Source organism: Anthonomus grandis, chromosome 17, assembly GCF_022605725.1.
Source record: "Anthonomus grandis grandis chromosome 17, icAntGran1.3, whole genome shotgun sequence".
NCBI classification, from domain to species: Eukaryota; Metazoa; Arthropoda; class Insecta; order Coleoptera; family Curculionidae; genus Anthonomus; species Anthonomus grandis.
This window is the reverse complement of record NC_065562.1, coordinates 13010744-13031191: the sequence shown is the minus strand read 5'-3', so window position 1 is coordinate 13031191 and position 20448 is coordinate 13010744. Positions and strand designations below refer to the sequence as shown.

Here is a 20448-nt window from a genome sequence, read left to right as displayed (position 1 = left end):
AAAACTACTAATTTTTGTCAAATTTTAAGGTTTCTATGAACTCTATCATTTCTTCTAGCTTTTATTGCCTTTTTCAGGCTTTTGCTAAAGGTGCTTAACAAAGAAATTGATTAATAGTTGTTTGCATTGTGTTGTTCACCTTTTTTAAAAATATGCACTATTTTGGACAACTTTAATCTTTACTAGTTAGAACATTATTTGGTAAATTCAGATCTTAGGCTTAGGGTAGCATTTACAGTTTTATTTACCTGCCTAGGAAGACAATTCTTACATTTAATCTTAAATATAAGATCAGAAGTAAAGAAACTAGGATACCTATTTGTTATTTGTAATGCATTCCTTGACTCTCTTTTAGGGTAAGTTTCATTGTTAATTCATAAGTTCTCATTGATGCATGCATACGGCTTTTCATAGAACAGCTATATGCACAAATCCACAATTAAGCATCCCTCCAGCTCTATCGAGTCCATACCTTGTGTGAGGTGAAATTTGCCTTTTGCATAGTCGTAGAAAAATTAAATTATAATATGATTCTCAGTCGAATGTAAAACACTAAGGCCCTCCTCACATGGGGAGACTGCAAAGAAACCGTAGTAGCTTAGATACTTAGAGACTGGGCGACTAGACAACTCCGCTTGCGTATTTCAATGGCGCCACTCACACAGAGCTACTCGAATCGTGGCGACTAGGAAACGAACGTAATCCGAGTATCCGCGACCCAACATGCTTGTCGCCGTGCTACTTCAGTATCGACTAGTGTTGTAAAAATCCGGATTAATTCAATATCCAGACAGTGTCAATGTCCGATAAACGTTTTTTATAGCTGTTTTTCGAATATAAGGTATGCATTGTGCATAAAACATTTCGTTTTCACGGATTTCTACATGATGTTAAAACTAAAATAGCTAATTATGTATGTAATAAATCAAGTGTATTTTAAACGATGCAAAATATCAATACGAAAATGCTTTGTTGCCGATTGCCGGGTTATTTGTCCGGACGATTTAATTCGGATTCTCTTAGCCGGTGGAACGTTGAACTTCGTGAGCCTCTTGCAAGCTCATATAATTATTTCATCGTCGGGCTAACGGACGACGGGCGGCGTGTATCTGGACGATTTAGATATCCGGATTGATTCGGAATAATTTGATATTCGGATTGAACGGACGATTAATCCGGACTCTTCGCATCACTAGTATCGACAGTATCTTAAGCGCAGCGATTAAAAATGGAGCAAATTAGTAATATAAAATTCGTACAAGAAGAGATATCACTGACAAAGCTTGGAGTGAAGTCGGCAAAGTAGTAGATCTCACAGGTAAGCTCGCAATATCTTGAACGAACAAAATTATGAAGAATGCAAATGGCTTGTATTATATCAATTACTCTTGCCGTCGACCACAGCGAATAGCCCTGTCGAGTACCTGAAATTTTTGGACCATCATGCCGAAAGCACATTCTATGCTTTTTCTTCCTCTGCTCAATCTGTAATTGAAAATTCTTTTAACGTTATCAAGAGTTCTTTGAGGGTATGGTCGCAGTAGATATGGAGTCAACGGAAAAGCTTCGTCTCCAACAAAGTAGTAAGGGAAAGTGTACTCATTTAAATCATCTGGCAATGTTGAAGGCTGAGGTATATTTAGTCTTCCATTTGTAATACAGTGTTATATAGCTGATGAACGAAATATTCCGCCGTCACTGTTTCTGCCAGCGTACCCGGTTTCGATGACAGTGAAAAACCCATCTGCATCACTGCATGCCAATAGGGCTATAGAGTGATAACTTTTATAATTGAAATTAGTTGATCCTGTGCCGCACCTAGACAGTTCGGTAAATTCCACAGTGAATAGAAACGTTGAGCTATGGTCTTCCATTTCTGTACAGTTGGTATAGCCACATGAGAATCTTTCAAAGCTCTCCAAATTACTTTAATAGTTTCACGTACGATGTAAATAACGGTACTCTCTCCTCTTGTAAAGTACAACGAAAGTGATACAAAAGTGTATCCTGTTGCCAAGTACCTGCAAAAGAGAAAATATAATTTTAACTTTTATCATATTTTGCCATATTATATTAAGTGTTGCCAGTCGGAGGCAGCGCTCTTTGACTGATTGCAAATCGCAAACATGTTAATAAATTATTGACATAATCGTACTTTACACAATATATAATACATGGTGTTAATTAAGTAAGTACAGGGTGTTTTTTATATTATTGACCTCCCTTTATCTTTTTTATTTGATGTTTCTCAAAAAAGTGTTTAACAGAAAAGTTTAATGATTTAAAATGAAGTTTTAGAAAAAATATTTTTTTCACCTACAGGGTACGTTAAAATTGACCTAAATAAGGGGGGATATAATTTTATAGGAAACACCCTGTACATACTTAATTAACACCCCGTATATTGTAATGTGAAGATCTTAATAATAATAATTATTTAATTACCTATCATTTTTACATTCTTTTATTTCTATATAAGGATTTTTTTTTGCAGTGTGTGAGTGCAAGGAGAAATGGAAGAATCTTTGCTCTGTTTATGTCCGGCATATGAAACCCTCTCCCAGTGGTTCAGGCACCAAAAAAAAAAAGCCATATTACTTGGCAGAAGTCATGCAGTTTACACTTCCTTTCATCAAAACGTTATGTACACCAGCTGTAAATTTACCCCCAAAACCCCAGCCAACTGTCTACACTAGATCCGGAACAAGATTCGTCTGCAGATGGCTTACCGGCTGAAGAAGAAAATTCGGACTCTTTAGTACAGAATCAATCACAAACCGAAGAGCTGCCAGCAACACCCACCCCTTCCAGCCAGTTACCCGAAAGTTCATCACAAATTACAGAAACTGGACATTTTCAGGAAGTACCAAGTGATTCTACTAGGTCTCACCTATGTATAACAACCCGAAAAGCTCAGAAACGGACAATTCCAGACGGAGATAAGGCGTTCGAAAGCTATCTACAAGACTTTGCGATACCTCAAATGAAAGGGACAAAAAACCAGAAGATGGGAAATGAACATTTTTACTCAGTCTCCTGCCTGAGATTGAACCCATGACGAACACTCAAATGAAGGCATTCAGGCGTAGAGTTTTGCAACTTGTTGATGATATCATCAGTCCGGCTCCATATGTACCTCTGAGTGTACAAACCTATCAACAGACCCCAACCTACTCGCTTATGATTTCACCACATTCATCAATATCTACTGCTACCAATAATTAAGTTTCTGACAGTTTATCACCCCAAAAAGAAATGCCAAACGAAACAGATGTTGCCAAAAACGATTATTATAGCGTTGTTCGAGAAGCTTTAGGACAGTGAACTGGATATAATATTATGATATCTTGTATTCTATTATAATTTCTACTGTGTACCTATTTTCACATTTTCCATAAAAAAAACTTAATAAAGAATATTAAGAAGCAATGTGAACTTGATATTTACCTTAAAGTAATCAATAGCCTCTTCAGGACTCACGCATTCCCTCATGTTGGTGTCCTTGTAAGTGATGAAAGGAGTGATTATTCTTGTAAGTTCCAAGTATGTCTCCTTTTTCATTCTGTAACATGCACAGAATTTTGAGTCAGTTTCTTGCAATTCTTTCGCAGCCACAAACAATCTGCAGTTAACATTTCTCTCAATGTACGGATGGACCCAGAATTTTCTTCTACATTTCTTTCTGTATCGCCTATGATAATAATAGAGGACAATTGCTTCTTCTTCTCTACTAGAACTTGACATTTTCGCTTTAAAGGCAAAGCCAGAAATAAACAAACCGACTATTGTATTGACCCTGATTCCTGTGTGAGGAGAACAAACAACTTGAGTAGTGTAGTCGCCCAGTCTCTAAGTATCTAAGCTACTAGGTTTCTATTCAGTCTCCCCATGTGAGGGCCTAAATGTTACAATAAGACTGAGGCAAGTGGTACATCATATTTAGTTAACTTGTTGATACTCATTCTTGAAAATATTAAATCCAACCTTTTTCCATGTTATGTTCTATATTTATTTATTCATCTATTCACTGAGTTCTGTTGGGTAAAGATTGTGAATATCAACAAATTGCATTTTGCACAGCTTCTATTTCCATAAAAAGACAAATGATGTTAGATCACAAAAAGCACTGTTATACTCACTGTTAGCCCCTTAAACTTTAAATATAAAGTATTTTGATGCCAACAGCGGCTTAATTTAAATTATGAGTATCCAAAAACATATACAAGCAGAAAGCTGTCTTTCATATCTATAGGTAATGTAAACTTAGATGTTTGTTTTTCTGATGTAAACCATTATAAATTGAAAAGATGATTTAGAAAAACAAATTAAGGCAATAAATTTTATTCATAAAGATAAACTACAGCTAAAATTAAACTGATTTGTTCAATTGCTTATAGGAGTGGTTTAATTATTAAGTATGACTTACCATCGGAATCAGAAAGAACCTCCAATCTGCCACTGAACATGGCTCTAAGCATGGTATCATGTTTAGTGAGGGTACCAATTGTGGTGTAATGTAAGGAGCCTCCGACATTCAGCTTTACATACTGGGACGGGTTGCCCCTTATGGTCGTCCTCCCCGACATACCGTTCGGTTGAGCCTCAGACATATAAACTGCGGGTTTTTCACGAGCAATTTTGTATCGTTTATTATGAATTTCTACCTGAAGTTTTGGCTCGACTGGGAATTTATCGGGACTTTGGATCATTTAAAGAGACAATCTCATCATTTTGGTTCCATCTGACGTTTACGTTTGTTTACCTTTTTATTACTCGATTTGTCATCTGTCAATGTCAAAGTTGTCAAATGTCAATAAAAAGTCATATTTTAGCGAGTAAGCGCCTTACTCGGTTGCCTTAAGGTCAAGACACATAGAAAGCAGCCTACTTTCGGCGCTGAATACCGGTGCTGATTTTCCAGCTGGTACGTCCATAAAGAAAGCTGCTTATCTTAGTGATGGTACAGACTGGTACAATACCTGTTACTTAATAACAGTTCCAACCGAGATCGTTACAATAACTTTGACACGATATAAAATTTAATTTAATACTTACTTTAAGGGGAAACGGAATAACGGTTATGAAAAATTAATAACGTTTTGGATTTTGCGGTATAAAAGAACGCATTTATTATTAGAACCTTTTTATTATTTTATTATAGTATGAACGTGGGTATTATTAAAAAAATATTTAAGTAAAATAAATTATTACTTTATGCCTAATCCTAATAGATACATCATTGCAAAAAAAATTTTAAGTGGATTAAATACAAAGAAGAAACCATTAAACAAAATATTAATATTTTTTATTAGAAACCACAGATACAAAACTTACAAAAAAAAAACAAAAAAGGTCAAAAAAATAAGTATTAATTCTAATAATTGAGATAATGAAGTAAAAAAAATACAACAAAAAAACTAAATTCGAAATTGCTAAATACATAATATAGAGGTATTTTAAACATCAACATAAAAATTATACCTTTAACAGAACCTAAAAATGAAATAAATTATAATACATTTTGTTTTAGGTTTAAGGCACCGCGATATCTGTACTATTATTAATAAATTTATTATTTGCATTTAAGAATAATAAGTATTGCACTTTTTTTGATGACAGTTGCGTACGGCGCTCATTTAAAATATTGCCTGCTTTGGAATATAAAACTGCAGGGTACTGATGTCGCCAAAGCACAACATTTTTCTTTGACCAGTATGCTAAGATTGGGGTAGGCATACGCATTTTCTTGCCACCAAAGCAAGGGATTATAATCTCTATCTACTATATCTTCTTCGACGTACCTTTGAAGTTCTAATAAAGCCCTTGCTGTGGAGCTTTTGCTTCTTGAATTGTTTTTACGTCCACTTACCATTTTATCCAAACAAGACCAAACGGACAGCTCATTATCATCTGATTGACCTCTTTATTGATTAGACCTCTTTGTAGATGGTTCCTCTAATGCCTGTGCGCCATCAGCACTGATATTTTCTACACTTGGTGTTTTACGATCAATAATATTAATAAATAATTTCCATAAGGGCATCGTGCCTCAAGTTCCTGTTCTTATAGTTTTTGGTTTTAGAATCCCATAGATTTGTTTTTAGTTTGTATGCCTCAATAAAGGCTATGACTTTCCTTTCCACATCGCTGCACACATCTAGTATATAAGCCTATAGAATAGTAGTTTGCTGTCAGTTTACACTTGATAACGGTTGGAGATACTTACTAACCGAAACGTCGTGTTACATTAAATAAATAAGACAATGCAAGTTCGACAAGATGTTTTCGCTATGACTTTAGCTTGTTCCCATTCCATTTCTCCAACGAAAACACACCGCCACGATGTCAATAAGGCAAGACGTCACTGAGTACCTACTCCTACTTTAACACTTTGTCGAAAACACGTCCACACACTAAAGTCGATCGACTGCTCTTTCATGTTTACCGACAAGCGATGGAAAACAAATCGACATGTCGATCGACTAATTTCGCGGATTGCAACGTACAAAGTCGACAACGTCGATAGACATAGTCGACTCAGCTTAATGAAATGTCTTAAAGACGCGTATCTCACCGCTTACTCGCTAAAATATGGCTTAAGTTCGTGGTGGCAGGTCAGACCTCAAATGTCAGCGTCGTAAACTTCATTCATTAATTATTTAGTATATTTTTTGTTGGCAACACTGAAAATGTTCAGAGTGACCAACATCAAAAGGACACAACCACTATAAAAAGGGCGGCCACCAGGCAGCGGTCATTTTTGCGTATTGTGGCCATATGCCTTAGCAGTCCAGGTATATTTATTAAGTTCGTGGTTCATGGCTATGCCTATCGTCCGTTAGATAGCAGGGGACGTCGGTAGGGAAATACGATAATGACACTTCAAATGTCATACATGCCAATTAGTGGTTACCGGTGATACTCTTTTAATGGTTTCGAAAACTGCCTTGGTGGTCACTTACCTTAACTTGATAACATTAAATATCTAGGAATTATTGTTGACCAACGTTTAAAATGGGATCAACATGTTCTTCCGGAATTCGATTATGTTTGTTATTTGATCGCCATTGTATCAACGGCAAAATGGCGAAATTGACTGTTGAACGGAACTCCTAAGATCTTTAGCTTAAGTTATATACATATTAGAAATATGTTGTTAAATGGCAACAACCCTAAATTTCTTAATTTCATATAAATATTAACGATAATAATATTGATTCCTTTGCATATAATCGTTAGCGCCTTATACGTTGTAAATACAACAAAAAGACTGTAATTATCTTAGAACCATTTATTTCCAAAAGTATGTGACAAAAAAACATACAAGTACAAATTAAAATCACTTCGAAATTTGCCTCGGACCTTAATAGCCGGTGCGTCACATTAATTTAAATCGAAAACGGGTGTGTACCTAATCAATTAGAACACAGAACTACAACTATTAAAAAAAAATTAACCTAAATAAGGATATTATCAGTAATCAGTTCACATCAAGTCTACTACACTTACGTACGATTATTTGGGGCTGTTCAAAATAGTCCTTTAGGAATTTTTTGTTCCGAAAAATGGCGAGTCTACTTTTGAAATTAAACAACCTTTTGTGTCAAAGCTGGATTGAACCTGCGCGAAATTTTGTTAAAAAAACATCCGACTTCGACAAACACTTATACGAGAGATGAAATAACTAACATCGAATTCTGCTCTACGGGGAGAAGTGGAACGTGTCTACAGCCGAAAAAAAAATAACCCGTCGAAACTTTTATTAAAGAACTGTAATAAAACAAATTCAACTTGCGAAGTTAACCCTCGAAAAGTCGAATTGGTTACCTTAAATCTACTTGTCAAACAAAAAAGTCGATAAGGAGGAACAAAACGCTTAACTGATAAAGTGATTCTTTAGGTATTTCATCATACCGAACGTTCGGAAACGTTTCGTGCCGATGACCTTCATCAGGGCGTCGTCGCAGATGGCGAACTGTTTGTTCTTCGGGTCGTACAGGTTCTTCTCCTTGATTATCGACCAAATCTTCTTGACGACCTCGTGGCGGGCCATGGATTCGGCACCGACCAACGCGGACAACTCGGGGGAGAGTTGCAGGGGTTTGGTGTATCCGTTACCCTTTCTGGCAGCACCGCCACCCTGAAAATTACATATTTTTCCGTCAATTAATGTGTCATCACTTTCTAATATTAAGGTTTTATGACAGGGTTTATAATGTTAAAATATATCGCTATTATTTAGCAATACATGTGTTAAGCATTGCAATAGGTCACACTGTTTTCCAGAAAAGTGTCATGATTATATTTCAAGTATTTACAGAGAGATGGCGGTTTTATTTTTTATCAGGATAGTGCAACATATTATCAGTTAGTGTTACTTTAATTAGTTTGACTCTATAACAGAGTAGATGTGTAATGAGTTTTACCTAGAAAAGTCTCACATTTCATAGTCAAAGTCAAAAAAAGCTTTGTTATCATAGGATATGGTAATAACACTTAAAAATTAATAAGATGTATCTTCTTGACAAAGCTAATATAAATTATCCTAGTTCAACACCTTAATTTTGCAGAAGTAGTACACTTTCAAACTATAAAAGTAGACTTAACACACATATTAGATATAAATACCTAGATAAAAAACAAAACATGAAATTAAAATATAATGGGGTAAAATATAATATAAGAATCATAAATATAAGTATATAAACAGTGCACATAACATATTATTAGACAATTGCAAATAGAACTTACTAAAACTTAAAATAAAGAATAGTAAGAACATTAAAAACTATCACAATAAAATTCATTTAAACTATAATAGGGTCTACCAGCCAGCAATCTTCTAACTTTATTTCTAAACATTTTTAGGGAAGGAACGGCCGACAAGTTATTTGGTAGATGATTGTAGATCTTAATGCTTTCGTAAACAATTGACCTTTTTACCAATGTTGAACGAGGTAGGGTTAACTGTAGTTTTGAGGCATTTCTAGGCATATGAGTGACATTGTTAGGCTAAAACCTTAGTCGATATTTATAGATCATTGTCGCAGTTTCGAGAACAATTAATCCATATAAAGTTAAAATGCCTTGGTTTTTAAACAAGGGCTTACAGTGTTCCCTACTGGCTGCGCCGCAAATGTATCGTATAGCTCTTTTCTGTAACACCAAAAGTGACTCCATGAGGCCCTGACTAGAGAACCCCCAAAAACAAAGACCATATCTTAACCTTGACTCTATTAAGGCATATTACACTGATTTTACCATTACACATCCTAACTCAATGGCTGTAATTCTAACAGCCAAACATCCGGATGACACCTTCTTTGAAAGATTTATAATATGAGATTTAAAACTCAATTCAGTATCAACCATCCACTCCCAAGAATTTAGTCTCAGGCCGAGATGCAACAGAAATATTATGAAGAGTGGGGAGCCCCACCTGACACTTGAACGACAAAATATTTGTTTTGGAGAAGTTTAGCAATAGAAGGTTGGAATCACACCAGGACTTAAGCTTTTGAAGATCCGTGAGATTAGCTTCTTTAAGGCTTAGTTGGTCAGAGCAATGTCATAAAATTGTGGTGTCGTCTGCGAATAAAGTGAACTTCCCAATTGTATCAAGTGATGTAATATCATTTATAAAAAGTAAAAATAGTATGGGGCCCAAAACTGACCCCTGAGGAACACCCCAATTATTTTCTGATATCTTAGATGTAGAAGATCCAATCAAAACCTTCTGGCTACGGCCAGTCAAATACGACTCAAACCAAGAATGGGACTCCACTCTAAAGCCATAGTGGTGTTTTTTTTTTGCATCAAAATGTGATGATTCACGCAGTCAAAAGCTTTTGAAGGGTCACAGAAAGCCGCTCCATTCACTTCAGCACTATTAATACCTGAATATAATCCCTCCAAAAACTGAAAAATGGCGTCGTTTGTACAGAGCAGCTCTCGGAACCCAAATTGAAGAGGACTTAGAATATTGTTTGAATTAAGAAAAGAAATCACCCTAATTTTAACTAGCGTTTCCATAATTTTGGATAAATTGGAAAGTAAAGAGATAGGTCTATAGTTGAAAGGATCCTCCAAGCATCCACCTTTGTGAAAAGCAATAATCTTAGCCAATTTTAAAAATGTGGAAAAAATACCAGACTCCCAAGAAATATTAATTGCTTGTACTAAGATATTCAAAATGTGGTCAGACAAACCTGTAAACATTTTTATGGATAGACCATCATCCCGTGAGCTGCGTTTATTTTTAATGGCCAATATGGCTTGTTTTAGTTCTGTCAAGTCGGTGGGAATGAAGAAAAATGAATTTTTAACTCTTGTAAAATTTGACAGAAGGCTAAGAGGATCAGAAGGTTGGGTTATATTTTTAGTAAGATTTTCAGCTACAGGGCAATAGAATTCATTTAATAAGTTCAAAGATAATTCACTTTCATTAATGCTTGAGGAAAATTGTTTTTTGTTACGAATATCGTTTATTATTGACCAACTCTCCTTTTGCTTGTTACATGCATTTGTTAGACAGTTTCTATAATAGAACAATAATTATTAAATAAGTATGAAAGTAGTGGTTATCAGTAAATTTCCTGATGTAGTAAAGAATTTTAAGGTTTTTACAGAACGAATTTAATCCTTTTGTAAACCATGGTTTTTTATTTCTTATTTGAATTTTTCTAACAGGAAACGCCTGGTTAAAAAACTGTATTAAGTTAGTGTGAAATTTCCTTATAGGATCTGTAGACATCAAATCATCTTCCCAAGAAGCATTATTACATGAACATACATAATCTATTAATGTAGACGAAAACTGAGTTACACGGGTCGGACTTTTAAAATGCATTACTAGATTAAAAGTATTAAATAAATTAGTCAGTCTTCTGGTTGTGGCTACATCCGAGCCATAAAAATTTATGTTTAAATCACCCGCTAGTATCATCGTCGAAGATGTTGGAAATATTGATAGCAGTGTTTCTAGTTTACACTTAAAAACACGTCAAAATCTGAGTTAGGGGATCGGTATATACATATGACATAAATATTTAACAAATTTTAGGAGATGACACACAAATACAAAGATTTTTTCTCCTAACAGATAATCATGCATTAACACAGGTTGAAAACAATTTACAGTTAAAAAAACTTTCATTCTCTGCAAAAATAAGACTCTGGTGTAGCCAGGAATACTGATTAACTCGTCCTCTTTAAGCCAGTGCTCAGTTATTAATAGGAGGTTTAGGTATTTACATTTATCAATAAAAAGGTACAGTTCACTGGTTTTATTTCTAAGCGATTGGATATCTTAAGAAGGCTTAAGATTTTTTACGCTGAAGGTTTAAAATGCAAATAACTTAAAAACTGATAGAGTTACATGAAATAAACAATAGGGCCTTTTTATTTCAAAATTGAACTGCCTTTTAGATTTTCTAGTCCTTTTAGCCATAACTGATTAGGCAAAAAAGATATGTTGTAATTTACCTGAGTAACAGGGTGTAACTAATGCCCTGTATAAATAATGCTAAATTCACCACAAAATTCGTGATTTTCATGTAAAAACACATAATTTCGCCAATTTTCAAGACGATACTGCTTAAAATCACAAGATTATTGTGTATACACCCTGTATCTCGTTAACCTGCAACATTTATATAAGACATGTTAAGCTCAATCGCCATATTTTCGTGTGTAGTATCTCCAGTTCAGAGATTGCCCATTGTTAATGAGTCACCGTGTATATTTAATGAAAAATTGGAAAGTCGATTTGACATCATTGTCCGAGAGAGGGTGAACTCAAACAACTTTGCCTATGGTTTGCAGCTAGGCTTATTCGAATATAAATGAAGGAACTTTGGACTAAGGTAAGTTGTTTTAAACGGCTTATTTTTACCTCAGGAATATGTCCTAGGATTTTGTACAAACCTTTTAGTGACACCCTGTATAATAAAAAACTTGTTTTTTTTTTTTAAATATTTTAGTGTGCCATTTATTACAACACATGCATATGATTGCATAATGTTACTGTCAATATACTTTCTTCATCAATAAATAAATAGAAACATGAAAATAAACTTACTCCTTTCTTTCCGCCCTTCTTCTTTCCCCAGTCCTCATCAGAATCGGACTCGGAGCCCTTCTTCTTCTTGGGGGGAAACTTGCGGGCCTTAGCGGGCGTCGACTTTTTCGGCGAATACTCCTCTTCGGACTCGCCGTCGCTCGCCTCGCTTCCGGACTCATCGTCCGACCCCTTCTTGGCCTTCTTCGGAGGCGGTTTTTTGGCCGTAGAACCGCGTTTCTTCTTCTTGTCGGATTCGGAGTCCTCGTCCTCCTCCTCCTCTTCTTCTTCCTCCTCCTCCTCCTCGTCCTCTTCACCTCCCTCTTCCTCGTCGCTGTCGGCCTTCTTGCCCTTCTTCTTGGCGCTGCCGGAGTCCTTCTTGGAGCTGACGAACTCCATTACCAAATCGTCGATTTCCTTCTTGCGGGATTGTAGTTTCACGTCGAGTTTCTCTTCCAACTCTTGGCGTACCTTTTTGGCCGAGGTTGCGGCCAAATCGGCACCCTTAAGGATGGCTGGAAATAAATATTTATTCAAATAGTGTTCAGCAGCTTATAGTGTAACCCTTAAGTTAATACTGATAACGCAGAGGTGGAGGTGTATTAATTTACATAAGAGACTTTATAAATGCCAAAAAAATTAGATTACAGTATGATTCAGTTGAGCAATTGTTTGTAGCTTGTAATGTGGGCGGGAGTAGTTTTGTAATTGGAATGGTGTATATCCCACCTATGGGTCCAATATGGATTCTTATGAGGAGCAGTGTCAGTCAGTTATTCTCAGGCAACAATTTTCAAATTCTGATTTTATTGTTTTTGGTGATTTTAATGTTCTGGATGGTCTTTGGGAAAACTGTTCTTAGATGCCCACCTAACTCAAGTGGATTATTCTTACCTTAACTTTTTTCAAAGGATGCTAATTAGTTGGAATGCTTAAATTTCCTCTAGATCTTGATCTCATATTATAAGAATGACCTACATTTGGTCTGATGCAGTCATGAGAGATATGAAAAGATTGTTGTGATGTATAATTTATTTATTTATTTATTTATTTATTTAGCAGTTTATTTCCAACAGGCAAAGCCCAGTTACAGGAAAATCTACAATTAATGTTTTGAAAGTGTAAACAAGTATTAAATTACTAGAGTTACTTACTACAGAGTCAAAACTAGATCCTTTATGGAGCATACAAATATGTCACAGGTTGATGATACTGAATTAAAAGTTCTGCACATTTGATATACAGGATCCTGAAACCTAATGTTAGTTCTGGCGCAATCTAAAGCAAAAGTGATATTTGCTCTAGAAGCAAATCGTGGTACATGAAATAGAATATCGTTCAAGAGAGGAGGAGAATTTATTTGATTATTGACCAACTTCCATAAGAATGTTACAAAATGAATTGTTCTCATGGCCAGAGATTGCAGATTAAATCTACCTAACATCAGATCATGATCATGTCCCCTAACAGGATATATTCCATCCACACGAAACATAAGAAACTTTGAAACCCTTCTCTGAACTCTCTCGATGTAGCCAACATGGCATTCATAGAAAGGACACCACACCAAGGAACTGTATTCCAGTCTTGATCTAACAAAGGAAAAGTACAATAGTTTTATTGAGTTTGAGTTGTTAAAGAGTCGGCTATTTCGAATGACAAAACCCAGAAGTTTCAACAAGGCGGTCACTGTCTGTTCAATATGTGGCACAAATGTGAGCCTATCATCGAATACAACCCCTAGATCTTTAATAGAAGTACTTCTACAGAGGATTTGGTTGTCTATATTGTAATTAAACAAAACAGGATCCTTGGTTCGGTGAAAGGAGATCACACAACATTTCTGGTCATATGACTCACCAGGTTAACGATTTTCCCTTACCAATCCCTACATCCTCCCTCACCAAGAACTCACTTATATACCTTAGCAAAAAAATTTACAACCATGTTCCTCTATGTATCAGACAAATTTTAGAAGTTAAGAAATTCAAAAAGAAATTAAAATCACTTTTATTATCCAGGGCATATTATAGCCTTGACGATTTTTTTAATGATACCTTTTGACCTGTGCTCTGACGTCATTTTAGTGTTTTAGTTTGTTTCCTATTAAATATTTCAATTTACTTCCTCTAAATTCTGTTTTATTGACAGCTTTACTTATTTTTTAATCAAATTTATCAAAAAGATGCTTTATTTTTATTTTTTCAATCTGTTTTGTTATAATTAATTATGTGTGTAAATTTTATGGTAAAATGTTTTAGATGTTATGTTTGTTTGAAATTTAAAGTGAATTTGGAATTTTTTAGTTTTTAGGATGCTTGTACACAAGATTTTGTTGTCTTACGTAATATAGCACATTTTCTTTCTTTCTTTCTTTCTTCATTTCGAGATGTTAAGACATAACTGATTTCGACTGCACCACCCCCTAAATAGGTCCAAGTTACTCTGTAAGAACAAGCAGTCCAAGATACTGTTGATACACCAGAATATTTTCAGATCATCAGCATAAGCTAGTCTAAGGCAGGAAATCAATTCTATAAGATCATTAATATAAAAGATAAAAAGAAGTGGGCCGAGATTGGATCCCTGTGGGACTCCAGAAGTTGAAACAAAGGTATTAGATCTGCAACCTTCCACCTCAACAAACTGTAGACGGTCAATAAGGTATGACGAAAGCAACGAAATTAGCCTTTCTGAGAAGTTGAATTGCTTGTTCAATTTTTCCAGCAGAATTGTATGATTTATCTGATCGAAAGCCTTACTGAAATCAGTATACACCACATCAACCTGACTTATTCTATCGAGGGCTGAAGAAAAAAAATGAGTCACATTACAGAGGTTAGTGATGCACGACCTTTTAGGAATAAAACCGTGCTGATCTATAGAGAGTAGTGATTGAACTTGGGGAAGAATTCTGTTATAAACAATAGTTTCAATAGTTTTGGAAAAATTGCAAAGTATGGAGATAGGTTGGTAGTTGTCGATTCTGTTTATATCGTCTTTTTTGTGAATTGGTATTACTTTAGCACATTTCCACATGCCTGGAAATTTGCCAGTTTTCAAAATAAGGTTAAAAATATGACATAAAGGCTGACAAAGGACAAACATGCAGTCTTTAGCCACAAAACTTGGAACACCATCTGGACCGGCTGTCAACTTGTTTTTTAGCCTCTCACTATTTATTTATTTATTTATTCATAATACGGGAAAACCCCATTAGCTGTAAATTTTACAAAGCAATAATATTTACATAAACAACTTTCATAATCTAAACCTACTTAAAAAATTAATACTAAAGTAAAAAACACCTATACTACTACACTAGCAGCAATAATTTCCTCAGTGGTAATTGATGGAAGAATGTCAATGAGGTCTGAGGAATTAGAAGGAGGATAGGTTTCTGCGAGGTTGATTGGATCTTTAGAGGCATTCTGAAAAAGTTTGGCAAAAGCTGGCACAATATTTTCTGTTTCTTGAAAAGAATTATCATTGGCATCACACATGATAGACGGAAGTGAAGAGTGACCATTCTTAGCTTTAACAAAAGACCAAAACAATGAGGGATCAGTGACAATGTTCTCTGAATGTGAATTATAGGCCTCACGGGCCTGAGATTTTACTGTCTGACAAAGCCTGTTGTATCTGGAAAGATTAAATTCAGTTGGAGAGGATCTATAATCATGATATGCTTTTTCCTTCTTAAGGATATTAGAAATAATTTGTTTTGAAAACCATACTGGAAATCGCCGTCGTCTTCGTTGTTTTAAAGGTGCTGAAGCAGCAAAAGCTGAATCAAGTCTTTTGTAAAATTCCTTGCAAGCGCTGTCAACGCTCTTAATAATTTTTATTTTAAATGATTAATGTTTATTTTAATAATGTTCTTATCACAGTCTAACAATGTTGAAATCTATATACTTTGTTCTTATGTTGTAATCTCTGTAGATAACAGATCAGATAGAGCCTCGCCTTTTTAAAGATTTTTAGAATATTCAAATTCAAAAGTGCTTTATTAGTTGAAAAATTAAAAATTGCATTGAGGGAGGTATACAAGTGTACAGAAACTATTAAATAAAACACCACAAAAATTAAATAAAACAATTCAAAGTAATAATCTAAATAAAAAGAATTAAAAAATACAAACATTGATATCAAACATATTCTTACATTAATAGACAAACATCATAATAAAGGCAAAATAAAATCAAATTTTAAAGTGCATCCTGGTAGAATTATTCCACACTATAATGAGCCTTACCTTATCACTTTGTGAGAAAATCTTAAGGTAAGTGTCGAAAGGTTTTTAAGGAATTCAGTGTTTTCAGATTTTGGTACATGATTGAACACTTTCTTGCTGTCATACAAAAGTGACTTTTTTACCAGTGCAGATCTTGGATTTACAGTTTTTTTTAGGATATATTTATGTACAATTGATGAATGCCAGAAAAAAGAAATGCCCAGATCTGGAGGTGTCTTTTCAATCTACATTTAATTAATAAAATTGAGTTTAATGCTCCCAAAGTTATTCACCTTGTAAGAACTTGTTAAGCAAATGCAACAAAGTGATCCAGAACTGTGATGCTATGATAGATAGCTACAAATATATTATGTTTTAAACAAGTAGTGCATAATGTTGGTAACAATCACTTGCTGTACTGAGATGATAGTTATTTGCTTGGTCTTTAATTGTTTTACTGTGTATTTATTTGTTTTGAATGGAGTATAAATGAATAAATAAATGAATAAACCACCCCAAATCAGATTTTTAGTGATTTGTAGACAATGAGTTATTTATTGCTTATGACTGTTCTTATAAAGTAAAATGTGTATATTAGTTTGTTCAGTTGGGTGGCCAAATATTTAGTGTTCACAAGCCATTTCATATTTTGATCAATGAATTTTATATGTTTTGTTCATGATTTACTCTTTATACAGTAATTATTACCAACTTGAATATTTCTAAAATTAAGTCTACTAGCTTGATGGCTTTAAATGAGTTCATTTAACCAGTTTTTATTTTATTTAATATCCCTCTATAGCAATTTGTTTGTGTTTAGCGTCAATGTTATCCCAACATTATTCCAAGTTATGAGTAATTAAAATGAGAACTATAAACATTAAAACGGGTTTGACAAGATCCATATACCTATTGTAAAGTCATTTTTATACATCCCTAACATTTAAATTCCTACCCTTTATACAAGCAAAGTGTATATAACAAAGGATCTAAGACTAACAATCCGATTAATATGGAAATTACCAACCAATCATAAACTAATAAGTAGAACTATTGTAAACTGTATTTTGAGATTGAACTGTTAAGTACCTTGGGAGAGTCTGGGTAGACTTGAAAGAGATTATGTTCAGTAAAAGGTGTTGGATAAGAAAGTATGTTATGTTATCCAACCTTTTAATTTCTACTAAGCTCACAGTCAGGAGGTTCTTAACAAAGAAATTTAAATTTATATTAATAAATGAGGGAATGAAATGAACAAACTGTCACTGTATAATACTTTTTCCATTATCAGAATCTGTCAAGGATCAAGTGGTATTTATTATTGATGCTAACACATACAAAAATATAAGACTAGAGATAACTAATCCCCAGTTCGCAACACTCTGCAAAACTTATAAACAGGTAAATTGCGCGCGAATCTCGATAGCAAATAAACGACTTTATGCTTTACGAGACAAGTAGACAAGGATCGACTTCGCTTTCCCCGGACAAAGCCAAATTTCAAATTCACAAAACTCGTTTATGCGGAATATATGGCCGAAATAACATTGAACAAACTTGTAGATTTTGCATTGTACAATAAGTTTGTTTATAATGATAAAGCATAACCAGTGCGGCGTTATGAAGAAAATGCGAAAAAACGCCAACGTCAACCCACGCCAAGCTCGCACAACAAAGTGCAAGGCGTGAACCGATTTTTCGACAAAAAATCGCGAAATAAAATGAAACCGGGGGAGACAAGGTCCTACATAAATCGAAAATAATTTTCTACATCGATTTTGTCTCGGTGAAATTGCCCTGGGAGCGATAGTTTTCGAGATATTTCAATTTATATGTGCGCATTAATTTCCCCGTATCGCCATAGCGTCGTTCGGCCATGATACGAAGACCTTTTGGATTACAAGAGTAAAGTGCCGGATTTTAACTGTTAACCCGCAAAAAGCCCTTAATAAAAATTACGTGGAAAAAAATTAGAAAGTTAGTTTTGTATTTTATGCTACCCCTGGGGTTTTAAATGTATAAAAAAACAACACTTACCGGCAATTTCTTGACGAAGTTCCTCTTTAGATATATCAGCCATGATGAACAGACAAAGAAGGTCTAACTGGACGAGAGAGATGGAGAGAGACTAGTTCGGTTCGGAAAGCGGCAAGGCAACCGAATGTTTTCGGTTTATGTCGACAGCAGTTTTCGTATTGTACTAAATTCGTAATAATTGTACTAAACATTTAAATGGGATTTTTATGAAAAAAAAGTACTTTTCTTATGCACCGAAAATATACAATTTTACCTTTTAATATTGTATTAAACATAATTTGTTAAAATTACAACTAAAAATTAATTAATAATAAGTGGACTCCAATATGTACAATACTAACCCCTCAAATTGTACATTTAATACCTGGTGGCGCCACTAGTTACAGGAACTAAAATGACATTTGTACGTTTGCCGTGAAATTTGAAAAAATTATTAGCACAATTTTTTTTTTTTTGAAAAGGACAAAAATTGAAAATATTTCTGGGGCATTCTCAAAAATTATTTTAATGAATAAATAAATAAATAACGTCTTTATTCAAGTATTTCTATGTACAAATAAAGCAAAAACATATTTTTAATCAGCAGATAATATACTCATACGTTATAACATTATAAAATAACAACTACTCAACTGCCAAAAATATACCCAATGCGCTTTTAAAAATACTGTGTGTACATTGCCTATTTATTCAAATTAATTAATTAAAAATAGACAATAATTTTCAAAAAAAAATATACTGAGTGATTCAAAATTGAGTGCAAAGATTTCAAGGGCGTATTTACCAGCCAAAAATAAGAAGTTTTTTTCATATAAACGTATGTCCTAACTTGCTTCGTCTTCTAGATAGGGCCACTAGACCAGTAAAGGAACAAATAAGAAAAGTTTTGAGTTAGAGGACCTGTAAATCAGTTATACATTTACTTAAGTACTATAACATTTTTAAAGACAAAAGTCTCGACAATTTTCTCTTATTATGAACAACCAAATTTTGCCGATTTTTATAACAAATGCTCAAAATCCCAGTAAATGAACGAACTCCTCCAATAAATGAAAACTATAAGACTAGTAAATGAACATAAGGTTTATTTTTAATAAGGTTTTATTAATTATCAAATCTTTAAATTATATATACTGCCTTTGGATGATATTGGCTCTGAAATTTTTTCTAAAACAAATTTTCTCTTATACCAAATTTGGTCCACATTTTTGGGCCAAAAATTTGGTTTTATCTTTTCCATAACGCTGATCTCATATTCTTGGGCACCCTGATCTATATTTTTTATTAAACCTGGATACCTCTTCTTTTGGTAACTTATAACCACGAAGTCTCCAATATTAAAAGCTGCAAATGTGAATACATTATATGATTAAAATATATTTTCCATGTATCTATATGATATAAGATCAGACACATTATTTATTTACTTACTTTTACTGGTTGTTTTGTCAGGCTTCTTCGTTTCCACGTCTATTTCTTTTTTAACAACTAAAAGCACATAAATATCAACATTATAATTTCTTTTATTCCATTTTTTTATAATTACTATACTCACCTTTATTTTCTCGAACTCCATGAATAAACTTTTCTGATTCCCCTTGTTTAACAGCCAATTTCAACTTCTTGTTCTGTTTTCCGGCTAACTTTTTATTTTCATCATCAACATCCTGGATCTTGGTCGCTTCCACATCATTTTGTTTTTCTTTAACTAAAAGCATAATACATTAAATTTCATTTTATTCTAAATTCTTATTAGGTATAGTTAAAATTACCTTGATTTTCTCGAACTCCGTTTATCAACTTTTTTTAATCTTCTGTTTTTTCTGGTCCCCCTTCTTTAACAACCCTTTTAAGCTTCTCAGCTAATTTCTTAGTTTCAGCTGACGTTTTCTTTAAAACCGTTTCCAGTTTTCTTTTCTTTATTATATTCTCTTTATCTATTCTTTTTTTTTTCTTGTTCAGAATGATGTTTCACCCACTTATCGGATGTTATTGCGTAGGGCATTTGAACACGTTGGCTTCTCTTTTTTGATACACCCTCTTGCTTTGGCCAGTGAAGATGATTTTCCCAAACTTTATCTAAACTTTTATACACTCAGAGTGGAATTCTCTGTCTTCT

General features: G+C 34.1%; 2 protein-coding genes and 1 long non-coding RNA gene across 5 annotated transcripts in view; 1 reads left to right on the top strand and 2 right to left on the bottom strand.

The window, feature by feature from the left end:
* The window catches only part of LOC126746146 (BTB/POZ domain-containing adapter for CUL3-mediated RhoA degradation protein 3), a 413055-nt gene that overhangs the window by 19639 nt on the left and 372968 nt on the right, over positions 1 to 20448 (bottom strand). Inside the window, exon 2 of one of the 2 annotated variants that reach the window (XM_050454273.1) lies at positions 4427 to 4722. In XM_050454273.1, the coding sequence (XP_050310230.1) occupies positions 4427 to 4709 (283 nt within the window). In that variant the 5' untranslated portion in view covers positions 4710 to 4722. Of the gene's footprint in view, positions 1 to 4426; positions 4771 to 20448 lie in introns of those variants that run through there. The other variant, XM_050454274.1, reaches the window with a different exon arrangement.
* LOC126746152 (uncharacterized) lies at positions 1183 to 3429 on the top strand. Its single transcript, XR_007663801.1, has 2 exons — positions 1183 to 1318; positions 2495 to 3429. It is a non-coding gene; the product is annotated as an uncharacterized LOC126746152 (long non-coding RNA).
* Positions 7277 to 18462, bottom strand: LOC126746148 (uncharacterized). Of its 2 annotated transcripts, none has more exons than XM_050454276.1 (3): positions 18330 to 18462; positions 12080 to 12573; positions 7277 to 8140 (listed from the first exon to the last, which is right to left on the bottom strand). In XM_050454276.1, exons 1-3 carry the CDS (start codon positions 18370 to 18372, stop codon positions 7877 to 7879), a joined length of 801 nt encoding a protein of 266 aa, XP_050310233.1. In that variant the 5' UTR covers positions 18373 to 18462; the 3' UTR covers positions 7277 to 7876. The 2 variants fall into 2 exon arrangements, with proteins under 2 accessions (XP_050310233.1, XP_050310234.1); XM_050454277.1 differs by lacking the exon at positions 18330 to 18462 and adding an exon at positions 17382 to 17533.

What these genes read in the sequence shown, in the direction of transcription:
- LOC126746148 (XM_050454276.1), bottom strand. Translation starts at nt 18,372, where the DNA reads ATGGCTGATATATCTAAAGAGGAACTTCGTCAAGAAATTGCCG. An exon ending in ACTTCGTCAAGAAATTGCCG is followed by an intron (nt 12,574 to 18,329) that starts GTAAGTGTTGTT and finishes ATTTATTTCCAG; the next exon opens with CCATCCTTAAGGGTGCCGAT. An exon ending in AGAAGGGCGGAAAGAAAGGA is followed by an intron (nt 8,141 to 12,079) that starts GTAAGTTTATTT and finishes TGTAATTTTCAG; the next exon opens with GGTGGCGGTGCTGCCAGAAA.